This window comes from Palaemon carinicauda, chromosome 1 (genome assembly GCF_036898095.1).
Source record: "Palaemon carinicauda isolate YSFRI2023 chromosome 1, ASM3689809v2, whole genome shotgun sequence".
Classification (NCBI taxonomy): Eukaryota; Metazoa; Arthropoda; class Malacostraca; order Decapoda; family Palaemonidae; genus Palaemon; species Palaemon carinicauda.
The window spans coordinates 112703332-112720831 of record NC_090725.1 but is presented as its reverse complement, the minus strand read 5'-3'; the positions used below and the strand labels follow the sequence as shown (position 1 = coordinate 112720831).

The window sequence follows — 17500 nt, the reverse complement described above, 5'->3', positions numbered from 1 at the left end:
TCTGCCATTGTCTATTCTTGAATAAAATTAATATATACAAATCATATTTAATCTGCTCTCGCATTATTCCTATTATCAAAAATACTAAAAGGTTAAATCTAAACTTGGTATAGAAAAACATTCAGACGATTAATTCTCGTTTATAAAATATAGATTTAGTAGAACTAAACTCTTTAAAGGTAATATATACAAAGAGGATATATATATATATATATATATATATATATATATATATATATATATATATATATATATATATATATATATAGTTTTCCCCCTTGTGCTGATAAATGGAACTAAAGTCATGCTATGAAAATCTTCATTAGCTGGACCTTTTGAAGAATTGAATTCCCTACGTACGCTTTCCATCAGAAGATTAAACACGCTACCTTAATACATTCTTTGTTTTTTATATTTTCATCAAAACAACGCAATGTGTACACACACACAAACACACAAGCTTACTCAAGCGAGCTATAATCGCCAGGCCTCTATATCTATCTCTTCCTATACAGACTGGGGTCACTTAAAGAAGACTTGGCTCAGTCAGTTTCTCTCAGTAGCAATCCAGACGTTTGTGAGGAAGGGTCTCGACCGTCCCGCGCTTCGGTGTCCTCTCACTTGGGACCTTGCTCCAAGACGTTCCTTCCTTATCAAAACGATTTGGACGATTTGTGCTTTATATCGAAGGTGTTTTATTTTAGAATCACATAAGAAAAAGGAGGTTCTAATACTTGCAGTGATATAAATATATTTATTAACATTATTGTAAGAATTAAATTAAAAAAAAAAACTTACTGTGATGATAATCTTTAGCATTGTCAGCTTAGTCCTGCCCAAGAGAAGATAATCAACGCTAAGTGATACGTAGGAGAAAATGTTTTGATAAATATAAAATAAAGAGAAGAAACTTCCTATTCTCAGGGAAAAACTCAAGAAGAAGAATAAAAAATGCCTCGCCATCCCTCTCAGTCAACAGAATACCATCACAATATAAACAACCACAACAAACAAGAGAATAGCATGAGAGCATCTCAAAGAAAACCCTTTTGCGGACGAGATAGGAAGAACTGAGAGAGAGAGAGAGAGAGAGAGAGAGAGAGAGAGAGAGAGAGAGAGAGAGAGAGAGAGAGAGAGGGGAGGCACTGAGTTCAAAAAGCAAGAAAACAACAACAGCGAAGGAGTTGCGTCGGCACATCAAAGACATCCCTGGTCCCATACAACTTGAGAGAGATCAAAACAAGAGGCGTAGAGAGAGAGAGAGAGAGAGAGAGAGAGAGAGAGAGAGAGAGAGAGAGAGAGAGAGAGAGAGAGAGAGAGTAACGAAGAGATAAATAAAAGAATGGATTAAAGAGTAGATGAAATCAAGACGTGGTTGGATACGTCTGTCTGTGTCTGTGTCTTTATGCTGCTGTCTGAGGGTGTCTGTGCGCCTCTGACAATTACTGACCTACGATGGATGGCCTGTATTGGAGGTAAGATTTGGTTTCTGCTTTATTCAATTTTTTAAAAAATTCATATAGTAATAGGACACAGATATATATATATATATATATATATATATATATATATATATATATATATATATATATATACAGTATATAAATTTCTATCTCATAACTGGGATCAAACCCTAGTCTCTTCAAGTGAAAGACAAGGTCACTACCAACCATGCCAACAGAGACCTCGTCTTTCACTTGAAGAGACCAGGGTTCGATCCCAGTATGAGATAGAAATTTATTTATATTTGAACACGATATTGTGTTGATTTCCAATCATACACACACACACACACACACACACACACACATATATATATATATATATATATATATATATATATATATATATATATATATATATATATATATATATATATATATATATGGGCATCATATTATCATAGTTTAGTGGTAGAAAGCTTTCTTCACTAACAAGAGGATCTGTTATAAACCATTATGTCTCTGATAACCTTCACAGAGAATTTTGTACTTGATAGATAGTCAACTTAAGTGCGTTGCATCAGGAGAGGGGAGAAGGGATTGGGTTAACAAATTCACCATAATGTCATTAATATTTGGAGGGGTATCATCAGCAGCCATTGCCTGGCCCTCCCTGATCCTGGAATAGGTGGAGAAAGGGGGGGGGGTTGGGCTCTGATCATATGTATATATGGTCAGTCTCTAAGTGATTCTCAATGTCCCTTGCCTCTGGCATTCACGAGTAGCCTATAAACCTTTAACCATGGTTCAATGCCTGACCCTCCCTGGCCCTAGCTTGGGTGGAGAGGGGTTTGGGCGCTGATCATATGTATATATGGTCAGTCTCTATGGGAATGTCATTGACCCTTGCCTCTGCCATTCATGAGAGGCCTTTAAATATGGTGAGTCAAGGAAGGATAAATACAAAATACCCAACTAGTTTACATACACCATATTACATCATCATCATCATCATCTCCTCCTACACCTATTGACGCAAAGGGCCTCGGTTAGATTTTGCCATTAGTCTCTATCTTGAGCTTTTAAATGAATACTACTCCATTCATCATCTCCTATTTCCCGCTTCATAGTCCTCAGCCATGTAGGCCTGTGTCTTCCGACTCTTCTAGTGCCTTGAGGAGCCCAGATGAACGTTTGGTGAACTAATATTTCTTGGGGAGTGCGAAGAGCATGCCCAAACCATCTCCACCTACCCTCACCATTATCTCATCCACTTAATGGAACTAGATTAATCTCCCTTATAGCTTCATTTCTAATCCTGTCCTGCCAATTATCTCCCAATATCCTTCTGATGGCTTTGTTCTCAAATCTACTAAATCTATTGGAGATTGTTTCATTGTCATACCATGACTCATGTCCATAGAGTAACACCATATTAGAAGATTAATGAATATAAACATTTATATAGATTCCCATCTATACAATTGTGTATGTACACACCCTTTCTGAGTGGGAATATCATAACCTGGTGAAAGGGTTTGCGTATCGACGTCATCAGCAAAGCTGTACTAGTCACGGCCACCCGTACTAGGTTGGTTTGCTGTGAGCGATCAGACTAAATTCTCCCATCATCAACAATCCGCAGTGCCCATCGTGGTGATGAAAATGGCCATACCCCAGACATGATTAAGGACATGTCTGAGGCCTTTGTTCTGCAGTGGACGAGAAACCCCTGCATTTGTTGTTGTTGTTGTTGTTGTTGTTGTTGTTGTTGTTATATCTACATTTCAAAGCATTTTTTTATGTTGAACAGGCTGACAGAAGTCTTTTTAGAGTTTACATATAACATATCTGTTTTGATGTTACTTTTTTAGAATAATTTATTGTGAATTCTTTCTCATCGCTTATTCATTTTCTTATTTACTTTCCTCACTGTGCTATTTTTCCCTGTAGGAGCCATTGGGCTTATAAACATCTTGCTTTTCAAACTAGGGTTGTAGCTTGGCTAGTAATAATACTAAATACACATTCCTCGTACTGAAAAGACTAGAAAAAAAATTCTAAATCATGAGCTGACCTCCAAAGTTTGTACATATGTACTCTGCATTGAAAAAAAAAAGAATTTAAAAATGTCTGTTAAAAAGTTACTTTAATTTACTTTGCAAACTATTTTCTTATTCCTGATCTAGATATTAATCTTTGGCACCGTCGTTCAATTAGTTCATTATGCATGTTGCATAAGATTTTTCATAACTCTGACCATCCTTTACATTCAGATCTCCCTGGACAATTCTATCCTGTTCTTAATACTAGGCAGGCAGTTAATTCTAATAGCCAGTCCTTCTCCATCATGAGGCTCAATGCTACACAGTATTCTAGAAGTTCTATTCCAGCTGTTATCAAGTTGTGGAATGATCTTCCTAATCGGGTAGTTGAATCAGTAGAACTTCAAAAGTTCAAAGTTGGAGCAAATGTTTTTATGTTGACCAGGCTGACATGAGTCTTTTTATAGTTTATATATGACATATCTATTTATTATATAGGACATATCTGTTTTGACGTTGTTACTGTTTTTAGAATGATTTATTGTTAATTTATTCTCATCATTTATTTATTTCCTTATTTCCTTTCCTCACTTGGCTATTTTTCCCTATTGGAGCCCTTAGGCTTATAGCATCTTGCATTTCCAACTAGGGTTGTAGCTTTGATAGTAATGATAATGATGAGGATGATAGCTAACAGCATCACTATTCTTTCACTCATCTCTTCTATCAGCTATAACGATATATATAAGATGAAACTTGAGGTTACAACATCAAGAGCAAAAGAGGAAGCAGCAGACCAGTGTATGTTGAACCGGGTGACACAAGTCTTTTTTCATAGTTTATATATGAAGGGTCTATTTCAAAGTTGTAACTGTTCTTAAAATATTTTATATTAATTGTTCATATTTCTCTTGTAGTTTATTTATTTCCTTCCCTCATTGATTGAGTGGTTTGAAGTTTTCTGGCATCCTGACATCTAAGGTTATTGATGCCGATCCTTTCCTCACTGGGCTATTTTTCCCTGTTGGAGCCCTTGGGTTTATAGCATCCTGCTTTTCCAAGTAAGGTTGTAGCTTAGCTAATAATAATAATAATAATAATATTAGTAAAGCACTCTGAGAGTGCAGACCTCCGCCACGGCAGCTTATTTCTCGAAACCAGCATGCCTTTCCCAGAATCAATTTAGAACGTAGGCCTATTTAAAGTCTTTGTGACAACTATGTGCGAACTTAGGGTTAAGGTCAAGGTTAATTTGGTCCACCTTTTCCTTGTCCTTGACCTTGACTTTCAAAATTTAATCACTTCTACGTCTCAAAATAACAATTAATCACTGAAAGTTTCACTACTCTATGAGTAAAATCGTGGCCAAGAAGTTGTTCACATACAAACGACCTTTAGCTTGACCTTGACCTTTGACCTAGGATTCTCAAAACTGAATCACTTCCAAGTCTTAACATAAGAATTAATATCTGAAAGTTTCACTACTCTATGAGTCAAATTGTGGCCAGGAAGTTGTTCACAGACAGACTAACAGGGGCGAAAGCACAACCTTCTCCCAACTTCGTTGGCGGAGATAATAATAATAATAATAATAATAATAATAATATTAATAATAATAACAATAATAACAATAATATTAACAATAATAATAATAGGCACCATAAAAATAATAATCATAATAATAATAAAACAATAACAATAATAATAACAACAAAAATAACAATAATTACAATAATAATAATAATAATAATAATCATAACAATAATAATCATAAAAATAATAACAACAATAATAATAAAAATAATAATAATCATAATCATAACAATAATAATCATAATAATAATAACAATAAAAATAATAACAACAACAATAATAATGATAATAATAATAACATATCCATTGCCCCATCTCTTACCTTAACTGAGGTATCTCCTTGTTATCCTTCCTCTTGTGAAACCCCAAACGACAGATAGGTCCTTTTCTGATACGCCTTAACCAAAGGACATCCTAAAAAAAAATAAAAAATAAAAAAATTATTAGGTTTCACGCATTACGGTGTCTTGTCTACAACATGTAAATTCTAATCTAATTAAATTCCTGGCATGTTTATGTCTCTTATATAATAATGAGTAAGTGTCTGGTTATGTATATATATATATATATATATATATATATATATATATATATATATATATATATATAAATTTCTACCTCATAATTGGGATCGAACGCTAGCCCCTTCTCATGAAAGGCCAGGTCGAAAGGGGCTAGCGTTCGATCCCAAGTATGAGGTAGAAATTTATTTCTATTTGAACACGATGTTGTGTTGATATTTATCCATATATATATATATATATATATATATATATATATATATATATATATATATATATATATATATATAAATATATGTGTGTGTATATATGTAGCCTATGTATATATATATATATATATATATATATATATATATATATATATATATATATATCTTGTCACGCTGAGTGGTATTGCCAAACGAATGACAACTCAGACTCTCCCCAACCCTCGGGTATGGTGGAGAGGAAGTAGTCATACCCAGGTGAGAGGAGTTACCAATATAGGTGTTCACTCAAACCAAAATCTCGGAAAAATTGTATAAACTGCCGTGTTGTAGTTAGGAAAGGGGGATTGATTGGGATGGGTAGAATCTGTGTGTGTATCTATCTGAATATTTAGCCGTCCTTTTTGACGGGTCGCATACACTAGTCTAAAATAATCTTTGATCCCATTAACTGTAAAACATCTTTATAAAATACAGTTTCAGTACAGGATTCTGTTTACCTAAAAGGGTTGTGGTGGTGGCCGATGTGGTAACGTCCCTGAATGGCGATTGCCAGACTGGGGTTCGAGTCCCTGCTCAAACTCGTTAGTTCCTCTGATCACTGCAACCTCACCATCCTTGTGAGCTAAGGATGAGGGATTGGGGTAGCTTATAGGTCTATCTGCTGAGTCATTAGCAGCCATTGCCTGGCCCTCCTTGGTCCTAGCTTGGGTGGAGAGGGGGCTTGGGCGCTGATCATATGCATATATGTTCAGTCTCTAGGGCATTATCTTGCTCGATAGGCAATGTCACTGTCCCTTGCCTCTGCCATTCATGAGTGACCTTTAAACCTATAAAGGTTATTTATAGTTATAAAATACTATTATTAAATCATTTATCCCTGTTACTTACTCTCCTTTCCTCTACTAACAGGTGGTTAAATTGTTTACACTTTCATGCCGTAAACAGGTTTAATGGCCGGTCATGAATGGCAGTAGCACGGGACAATGTCCTAGAGAGTGACCATATATACATATGATAAGCGCCCAAGCCCCTCTCTACTTAAGCTAGGACCAGGGAGGGCCAGGCAATGGTTGCTGATGATTCAGCAGGTAGACCTATAGGGTCTCCCACCCCTTCCATCCCTAGCTCACAGGGATGGTGAGGTTGCAGACAACACAAGAAAATATCGAATTTGAGCGGGAATCAAACCCGAGTCCGGCCAATGGTAAGGTTGCAGATACTACAAGAAAATATCGAGCCTTAGCGGGTCTCGAACCCTAGTCTAGCAGATCGCAAGGCTGGGACGTTTCCTGGCTATCACAATATACCACAATTATTCAGCTTTGTTTCACCTAGAAGAAGTTTTTTTTTTTTTAATTAAAATTTATTTTAACAGCAGACAAAGACCTTTATGCAAAGTAGACCAATGTCGCAGACTGTACAGTATATTCATGATTAACGTTACAAATATATACTTCTCACAAGCAATTGTCTCGTGACAGATTTCATCATTGATGGCACATTTACTCTGTCGTCCAAGAGAATGGCTCAAGTGGGATCTTTATGACGTCCTTATCAAAGTTTGCTTTCCACCCCTCCGTCTGAATCTTCTGCAACATGCCGTCAGCAATCTTCTACTTATATCTTAATTCCTATCCTCAATAAGCTTCTGCTGTGTTCATTTTATAGTGATTCTTCTATCACAAAAAAAAAAAAAAAAAAAAAATCATGATTCTCGCCATCACAAAATGAAAAAAATTTCATCATGATTCTTCTCACCATTATGGAAACAATTTCAACATTTCTCTTCTCACCATCAAAAACTAAAAAATCTTCCATCATGATTCTTCTCACCATCAAAGTTTAAAATTTCCATCATGATTCTTCTCACCATTACAAAATAAAAGAAATCTTCCATCACAATTCTTTTCGCTATCACAAAATTTAAAAATATCCTAACATGATTCTTCTCACCATCCAAAATTAAAAAAAAAACTTCCATCATGATTCTTTTCACCATCACTAAATAAAAAAAACTTCCATTATTATTCTTCTCACCATCACTAAATAAAAAAATCTTCCATTTTGATTCTTCTCACCATCACAAAAAAAAAATCTTCCATCATGATTCTTTTCACCATCACTAAATAAAAAAAACTTCCATTATTATTCTTCTCACCATCACAATATAAAAAAATCTTCCATTTTGATTCTTCTCACCATCACAAAATAAAAAAATCTTCCATTTTGATTCTTCTCACCATCATTAAATTAAAGAAAAACTTCCACCATGATTCTTCTCACCATCACCTAATAAAAAAAATCTTCCATCATGATTCTTCTCACCATCACTAAATAAAAAAAATCCTTCCTTCATGATTCTTCTCACCATCACAAAATGAAAAAAAAATCTTCTATCATGATTCTTCTCACCATTGCAAAATTTTAAAAAAATCTTTCATCTCATCATGATTCTTCTCACAATCACTAAATAAAAAAAATCATCTATTATGATTCTTCTCACCATCACTAAATTAAAGAAAAACTTCCACCATGATTCTTCTCACCATCACAAAATAAAAAAAAAAATTCCATCATGATTCTTCTCACCATCACTAAATAAAAAAATCTTCCATTATGATTCTTCTCACCATCACTAAATAAAAAAATCTTCCATTACGATTCTTCTCACCATCACTAAATTAAAGAAAAACTTCCACCATGATTCTTCTCACCATCACAAAATAAAAATAAAAATTCCATCATGATTCTTCTCACCATCACTAGATAAAAGAAAATCTTCCATTATGATTCTTCTCACCATCACTAAATAAAAAAATCTTCCATTATGATTCTTCTCACCATCACTAAATAAAAAAAAAAATCTTCCATCATGATTCTTCTCACCATCACTAAATAAAAAAAATCTTCCATCATGATTCTTCTCACCATCACTAAATAAAAAAAATCTTCCATCATGATTCTTCTCACCATCACTAAATAAGAAAAAAAACCTTCCATCATGATTCTTCTCACCATCACAAAATAAAAAAAAAAAAACTTCCACCATGATTCTTCTCACCATCACAAAATAAAAAAAAATCCTTCCTTCATGATTCTTCTCACCATCACAAAATGAAAAAAAATCTTCTATCATGATTCTTCTCACCATTGCAAAATTTTAAAAAAAACCTTTCATCTCATCATGATTCTTCTCACAATCACTAAATAAAAAAAAATCTTCCATTATGATTCTTCTCACCATCACTAAATTAAAGAAAAACTTCCATCATGATTCTTCTCACCATCACAAAATAAAAAAAAAAAATTCCATCATGATTCTTCTCACCATCACTAAATAAAAAAAATCTTCCATTTTGATTCTTCTCATCATCACAAATATAAAATATAATCTTCCATCATGATTCTTCTCACCATCACTAAATTAAAGAAAAACTTCCACCATGATTCTTCTCACCATCACAAAATAAAAAAAAAATTTCCATCATGATTCTTCTCACCATCACTAAATAAAAAAATCTTCCATTATGATTCTTCTCACCATCACTAAATAAAAAAATCTTCCATTACGATTCTTCTCACCATCACTAAATTAAAGAAAAACTTCCACCATGATTCTTCTCACCATCACTAAATTAAAGAAAAACTTCCACCATGATTCTTCTCACCATCACAAAATAAAAAAAAAAATTTCCATCATGATTCTTCTCACCATCACTAAATAAAAAAATCTTCCATTATGATTCTTCTCACCATCACTAAATAAAAAAATCTTCCATTACGATTCTTCTCACCATCACTAAATTAAAGAAAAACTTCCACCATGATTCTTCTCACCATCACAAAATAAAAATAAAAATTCCATCATGATTCTTCTCACCATCACTAGATAAAAGAAAATCTTCCATTATGATTCTTCTCACCATCACTAAATAAAAAAATCTTCCATTATGATTCTTCTCACCATCACTAAATAAAAAAAAATCTTCCATCATGATTCTTCTCACCATCACTAAATAAAAAAAATCTTCCATCATGATTCTTCTCACCATCACTAAATAAAAAAAAATCTTCCATCATGATTCTTCTCACCATCACTAAATAAAAAAAATCTTCCATCATGATTCTTCTCACCATCACTAAATAAAAAAAATCTTCCATCATGATTCTTCTCACCATCACTAAATAAAAAAAAACCTTCCATCATGATTCTTCTCACCATCACAAAATAAAAAAAAAAACTTCCACCATGATTCTTCTCACCATCACAAAATAAAAAAAAATCCTTCCTTCATGATTCTTCTCACCATCACAAAATGAAAAAAATCTTCTATCATGATTCTTCTCACCATTGCAAAATTTAAAAAAAAACCTTTCATCTCATCATGATTCTTCTCACAATCACTAAATAAAAAAAAAATCTTCCATTATGATTCTTCTCACCATCACTAAATTAAAGAAAAACTTCCATCATGATTCTTCTCACCATCACAAAATAAAAAAAAAAATTTCCATCATGATTCTTCTCACCATCACTAAATAAAAAAAATCTTCCATTTTGATTCTTCTCATCATCACAAATATAAAATATAATCTTCCATCATGATTCTTCTCACCATCACTAAATTAAAGAAAAACTTCCACCATGATTCTTCTCACCATCACAAAATAAAAAAAAAAATTCCATCATGATTCTTCTCACCATCACTAAATAAAAAAATCTTCCATTATGATTCTTCTCACCATCACTAAATAAAAAAATCTTCCATTACGATTCTTCTCACCATCACTAAATTAAAGAAAAACTTCCACCATGATTCTTCTCACCATCACTAAATTAAAGAAAAACTTCCACCATGATTCTTCTCACCATCACAAAATAAAAAAAAAAATTTCCATCATGATTCTTCTCACCATCACTAAATAAAAAAATCTTCCATTATGATTCTTCTCACCATCACTAAATAAAAAAATCTTCCATTACGATTCTTCTCACCATCACTAAATTAAAAAAAAACTTCCACCATGATTCTTCTCACCATCACAAAATAAAAATAAAAATTCCATCATGATTCTTCTCACCATCACTAGATAAAAGAAAATCTTCCATTATGATTCTTCTCACCATCACTAAATAAAAAAATCTTCCATTATGATTCTTCTCACCATCACTAAATAAAAAAAAATCTTCCATCATGATTCTTCTCACCATCACTAAATAAAAAAAATCTTCCATCATGATTCTTCTCACCATCACTAAATAAAAAAAATCTTCCATCATGATTCTTCTCACCATCACTAAATAAAAAAATCTTCCATCATGATTCTTCTCACCATCACTAAATAAAAAAAAATCTTCCATCATGATTCTTCTCACCATTATGGAAAAAAATTTTCAACATTTCTCTTCTCACCATCAAAAATTGAAAAATGTTCCATCATGATTCTTCTCACCATCACAAAATTAAAAAAATCTTCCATCATGATTCTTCTCACTATCACAAAATTAAAAAATCTTCCATCATGATTCTCACCATTACAAAATAAAAAATAAAAACTTCAATTTTCAACATAAGGGATGTTTAACACATTAGCTTAAACATTACTTCGGAGAGAGAGAGAGAGAGAGAGAGAGAGAGAGAGAGAGAGAGAGAGAGAGAGAGAGAGAGAGAGAGTTCCTTGAAACGTTCAGTTCAATACATTACTGTCTTATTTTACTTTGAAGAGCCGAAAGTTACACGAATATATATATATATATATATATATATATATATATATATATATATATATATATATATATATATATTGTATACAACTTCTTACGACCTTATTAGTCCCACTGTATAATAGGGTCAACCGCCCGAGTTAACTATCTCCTTGCTTCTTCGTCGCCCGATTTCACTTCACATTTATCTATCTGATCCGCTGACGCCCCACACTCCCCCTCCTTATCCCTGGCATGTTCTTAGCTCTTTTGATAGGTTCCATCTTATCTCTTCTTAATGCATTGCCATATTATCACAATTGAGCTGGCCTTTTCATTTACTTTCCACGGCCTTTTCTTTTACTTTCCACATGCCACACATTCTTCTTGAATCTTCCTCCCCCCCCCATTCCAGTAGTGATATTCCAGCCATCTATCTCACCATCCTCATGTTTGTTCTTTCTAATAGTCCATCCTCAATCCTATTAAGACCCCTAGTTTCTGCCCTAATTGCATTTGCTTGATAACTTATAAATCGATATTTTGAGTCAAAATAGCATTTTCTTCTCTAAAATAACTCCAACACTTCTCTCCATTTTTCTTCATGTTTCCTGACTCTCCCTCCTTTCTAGCGGTGATATTCCAGCAATCCATCTCACCATCCTCATCTTTGTTCTCTCCTTCCATGTATCCAAGTTTCTACTCCAACCTTTTCTTGTCTAAGATATCTCCAATTACTTTTCTCCATTTTCTTCAAGCATCTTGACTCTCCTTCTTTTCCAGTAGTGATATTCCAGCAATCCATCTCACCATCCTCATATTGGTTCTCTCCTCCCATGTGTCCAAGTTTCTGCTCCAACATTTTCTTGTCTAAAATATCTCCAGTTACTTTTTTCCATTTTTGTCATGCTTCTCTCGCTCTACCTCGCTGCTTTCCGAGTACTGTACCTCTCTCCTCTGTTATCATTGATCCTAAGCAGATAAATTCATTGTTCAGTTTTAACACTGTACCATCCTCTACTTGACTGTTTAATTCTTCATTTCCATCTTTACTACAAATCATTAGCTCTTTCCAATGTTCACTTTCCATCCCTTCTTTCTAGGGCTCCTTTTCATGCTAAAAACCTTTCTTGGAGTTCTGTATCTGCTATAATGACTAAATCATCAACAAACACCTGTCCCCACAACTCTTCATTGTTCCTTAATTCTAGTGACAAAGTATCTATAATGAGAAGGAACAGGAATAGACCCAGAGGAGATCCCTGAAGGAGACCAACCTACACAGAGAATGCCTGTCTCACCATATCTTATCTGTATCATGGTTACTACCCCTAATACATCATCCTCATTAACCTTATCAACTTCAGCACTCCTCTCTTTCTCAAACACCAGAAGACTAACATTTTGGCATCATGTCATACGCCTTTTCAAGATCCACAAAACAAAACTTTCCTGCTTCATTCTTAATACTTCCCTGATTCAAATAGGCTTAACTCTATATGATAAAGTCCCTTTCTAAGTGATCAAGTGGCCAAGTTAGCACAGTTTTGAGGGCCTTTGGAACGTGTGAATTACTCCAGATAGATAGGCGCTTAACAACTCTTCTTAACATAAAGATAATATTTTCGGTACTCTTTCCTTTCATAAACCCAAACTGCTGATCATGTATACTTATCAACTATCTCAACTTCTATTATTTTGAATATAGGGTTCAAAATATTTATTCCTCTACATTCTACAGTTTAACACGTTTCATTTATTATACAATTCAATCATTCAACACTCTTCCCAGTCCCCCAAGATCCCAAAAATATATAAAATTTCCTGCTTCCTTTTAAACACTTCCATTGTACTTTTCTTACAATAAAGATAACATTTTCTGTGAGCTTTCCTTTTATAAATCCAAACTATTGCTCATGTATATTTATCAACTCTCTCAACCTTCCTTCTACTATTTTGAATACAGGCTCCAAAAGCTTTATTTCATTGTTTCACACAATTTAAAATGTTTAATATTTTATACAATTCAATCATTCAACTATGTTCCCAGTCCCTAACACGTATCATTTTTATATAATTCAATCATCCATCTATCTTCGCAGTCCCTTGATTTTTCCTCTACATCCCAGATCAATTCCTATAGTGTGTGCTCCCATTTTTAGATTTCCCAATGCCTTAATCCTTTCTAATGTTAAAGGTATCAAAAGATCTCTGGTTTCAGTTCTAGTTTCATTAGAATAGATACTCACCAGAACGTCAGCCGGGCAAACCCAACCCCACTAATGCAGTGCCCAACCACAGCACTGGCCTCCCTAGTAAACAGCTTAAACTCACGGTTCCGGGCTGGGATCGATCTGCTGCCAAGCGAATGCTAGGTAATCCCATTACCACTGAACTTGCCTGGTTTTAGTGAAGCTCTATTTAATTTCTCTTTTTAATATATATATATATATATATATATATATATATATATATGTGTGTGTGTGTGTGTGTATAGATATATATATATATATATATATATATATATATATATATATATATATATATATATATATATATAGTAACGTACTATTACAATAGGCGAGGGATAGCAAATTCTCACGAAGATCATAAGGATAATGCATTTTTAAATATAACCAAAAGGTTGTCTTAAAAGAAGAAAACTACCCTCTATTCTCTTCAAAATCTAAAAAGTATTATTATTATTATTATTATTATTATTATTATTATTATTATTATTATTATTATTGTAGCTACAACCCTAACTGGGGAAGTAGGAAGAAATAGGCACAAAGGCTCCAACAGGGAAAAATAGCCCAGTGAGGAAAGGAAATAAGGAAATAAATAAGTGCAAGAGAAGTAATGAGCAATCAAAATAAAATATTTTAAAAACAGTAACAACATTACAATAGATTTTTCATATATAAACTATGAAAAGGGAAATAATTACGTTTTCATGAAAGTAGCAAGTCAACATTAGTACACGAGTTTCATATGTACTTTGCATGAAACGTGTCTCATAAGAGAGAGAGAGAGAGAGAGAGAGAGAGAGAGAGAGAGAGAGAGAGAGAGAGAGAGAGAGAGAGAAAATCATATTGTAAACCAAGCTGTACTTGGATCTTACTCAAGTTTCAATGGAATAAACTTGTGGGCTGAACATGACTGGAATTATAATAATTCAGGGCAGGCAAAGAGAATAGCAAATACAGCGGATGCGAGAGAAAAATGTGTCATGTTTGCCATTTTCATGAAGGCTAAACGTAAGGCTGTACTAATCAGGTCCACCCATACTAGGTTGATTTGCTATGAACAATCATTCGAAAATCTCCCATGAATCACCAATCTACACTGGCCAGCGTGGTGATGGAAAGTGGTCAAACCCCAGACATTAATAAAGATATGTCTGAAGCCCTTTTCCTGCAGTGGACTAGAGACAGCTTCATTTGTTATTGTAGTTGTATTTTATCTACATCTCGGATCTAGTTAAACTACTTGAGAAGATTTTAAGACACACAATTCTAGCTGTTTCCTTATTTCCTTTCCTCACTGGCTATTTTCCTTGTTGGAGCCCTTAGGCTTATAGCACCTTGCTTTTCAAACTAGGGTTGTAGCTTAGCTAATAATAATAATAATAATAATGATAATAATAATAATAATAATAATAATAATAATAATAATAATAACAAATACTGGATTCACTTTCTAAAGTTACCAGTGAAATAGAGATCTTTGTTGTGGGGCCTAAACAAAATACCTTAAGTCATACTTTGAAACAAAGTAGTTTTAAAAAACCGGTATAAAACAAATAAATAAACTTTTGATCTAACAGCTTATTACCCTGGAAGTATATGAAAGTTACTGTCATTAACAAATACAAAATAAAACGTTAATTCAAAACAACAACGGAAAAAAATATTACTAGCTAAGCAACAATCGTCTTGAAAAAACAGGATGCTAAAAGCTCAAGAGCTCCAACAGGAAAAAATAGTCGAGTGAAGGAAACAAATAAGGAAATAAACTACAAGGCAAGTAATGAATAATTAAGATATAATATTCTAAGTTCAGTAACGAAGTTAAAATAAATCTGGTCTATATAAACGTGAAGAGACCTATGTCAACCTGTTCAACACAAAAAAAAACATTCATTGTGAGTTTGAAAGTCAAAAGTTCCATTGATTCAAAAACAAGATAATGAATATCTACAATAACTAACAAAAACTGATATCATTCTTGCGGCGAACAAAGTAAATTAGATAAAGGTGAACTAGTAAATAATCATATAAAAAAATAAACATTACCAAATCGTAAGAAAGCTAATAGGCAGATTATTCATGTCAACATTTTCGTCCTGTTAAAATAAAAATAAAAAGTTTATTCATTTCTTCAAGTTTTATTAAATATCTAAAAGTATCAATGACCACTGGTAACTCGTTTAATACAGGATGCTATAATCCTAGGGTCCCCAACAGGAAAAATAGCCCAGTGAGGAGAGGAAACAGGGAAAAAAATTAAGAACAGTAACAACATTAAAAAAATACCTATTATATAAACTATAAAAACTTTATCAAAACAAAAGGGAGAGAAATAAGAGAACTCTAACCCAAGACAGAGGAAGACCATGGTACAGAGGCTATGGCACTACCCAAGACTAGAGAACAATGGTTTGACTTTGGAGTGTCCTCCTAGAAGAGCTGCTTACCATAGCTAAAAAGTCTCTTCTACCCTTACCAAGAGGAAAGTGGCCCCTGAACAATTACAGTGGAGTAGTAAACCCCTTGGGTGAAGAAGAATTGTTCAGTAATTTCAGTGTTGTTAGGTGTATGAGGATAGAGGAGAACCTGTAAAGAATAGGCCAGATTATTCGGTATGTGTTTAGGCAAAGGGAAAGTGAAGCGTAACCAGAGAGATGGATCCAATGTAGTACTGTCTAATAAGAGATTTTACCTGAAGTTTAGAAAATCTAACCTCCTTGTTTCCAACCAATCAAGGATGATGGGAGATTACGTCGACGAGAGAGAGAGAGAGAGAGAGAGAGAGAGAGAGAGAGAGAGAGAGAGAGAGAGAGAGAGAGAGAGAGTACCAAATGGAATGTTGGCAGTGTGTGTGTGTGTGTGATAGCAATGATGGAATGTGGAACAAAAACGACCTTTCTAATCACGATATAGTTGGATCCAGAGACCCACACGTTTCCAGGCCCACCTTCCCTCACCCACTCAACCCATCCGACACTCTTAGCACGCCCATTCTCTCATTCGCACGCCCACAAACACACACACACGCATGTAGGGCAAGAGCGCATTTACCTGTCTATTAGTACAGTCTTATATCTGCATAGTAGCTTCTAATCATTGAGATTCTGGAGGAGAATAAAAAAAAAATAAAAAGATAAATCATAGGCGTCTCCAATGCTTTCTTTTATATATATATATATATATATATATATATATATATATATATATATATATATATATATATATATATATATATATATATATATATATATACACATACATATATATGTATATATATATATATATATATATATATATATATATATATATATATATATATATATATATATTCTTTCCTTTAGCTCTTCCAGTTCCTCAGTTATGGGGGAGGGTGTAGTCATACCTGTTTAGAGAGGAATGCGTATGTGTATATCTATCTAAATACTTAGCCGACATTTTGGCGGGTCACGTACACTAATATATATATATATATATATATATATATATATATATATATATATATATATATATATATATATATATATATATATATATATTTATATACATACATACATACATACATATATATATATATATATATATATATATATATATATATATATATATATATATATATATATATCAAATATAGTGGTTTCTTTGTCCACTGCAGGACAAAGGCCTCAGGCATGTCCTCATACATGTCTGGGGTTTAGCCAGTTTTCAACACCATGCTGACCAACTGCAGATTGGTA

General features: G+C 33.3%; 1 protein-coding gene across 3 annotated transcripts in view; it reads left to right on the top strand.

Moving 5' to 3' along the window:
- Positions 1-590: 590 nt before the first annotated feature.
- Positions 591-17500, top strand: part of LOC137651012 (palmitoleoyl-protein carboxylesterase NOTUM-like) — a 118018-nt gene continuing 101108 nt past the window's right edge. For all 3 annotated transcript variants that reach the window (XM_068384161.1, XM_068384157.1, XM_068384153.1), the window contains exon 1: positions 591-1475. In XM_068384161.1, coding sequence (XP_068240262.1) covers positions 1456-1475 — 20 coding nt within the window. In that variant the 5' untranslated portion in view covers positions 591-1455. The remainder of the gene's footprint in view (positions 1476-17500) is intronic.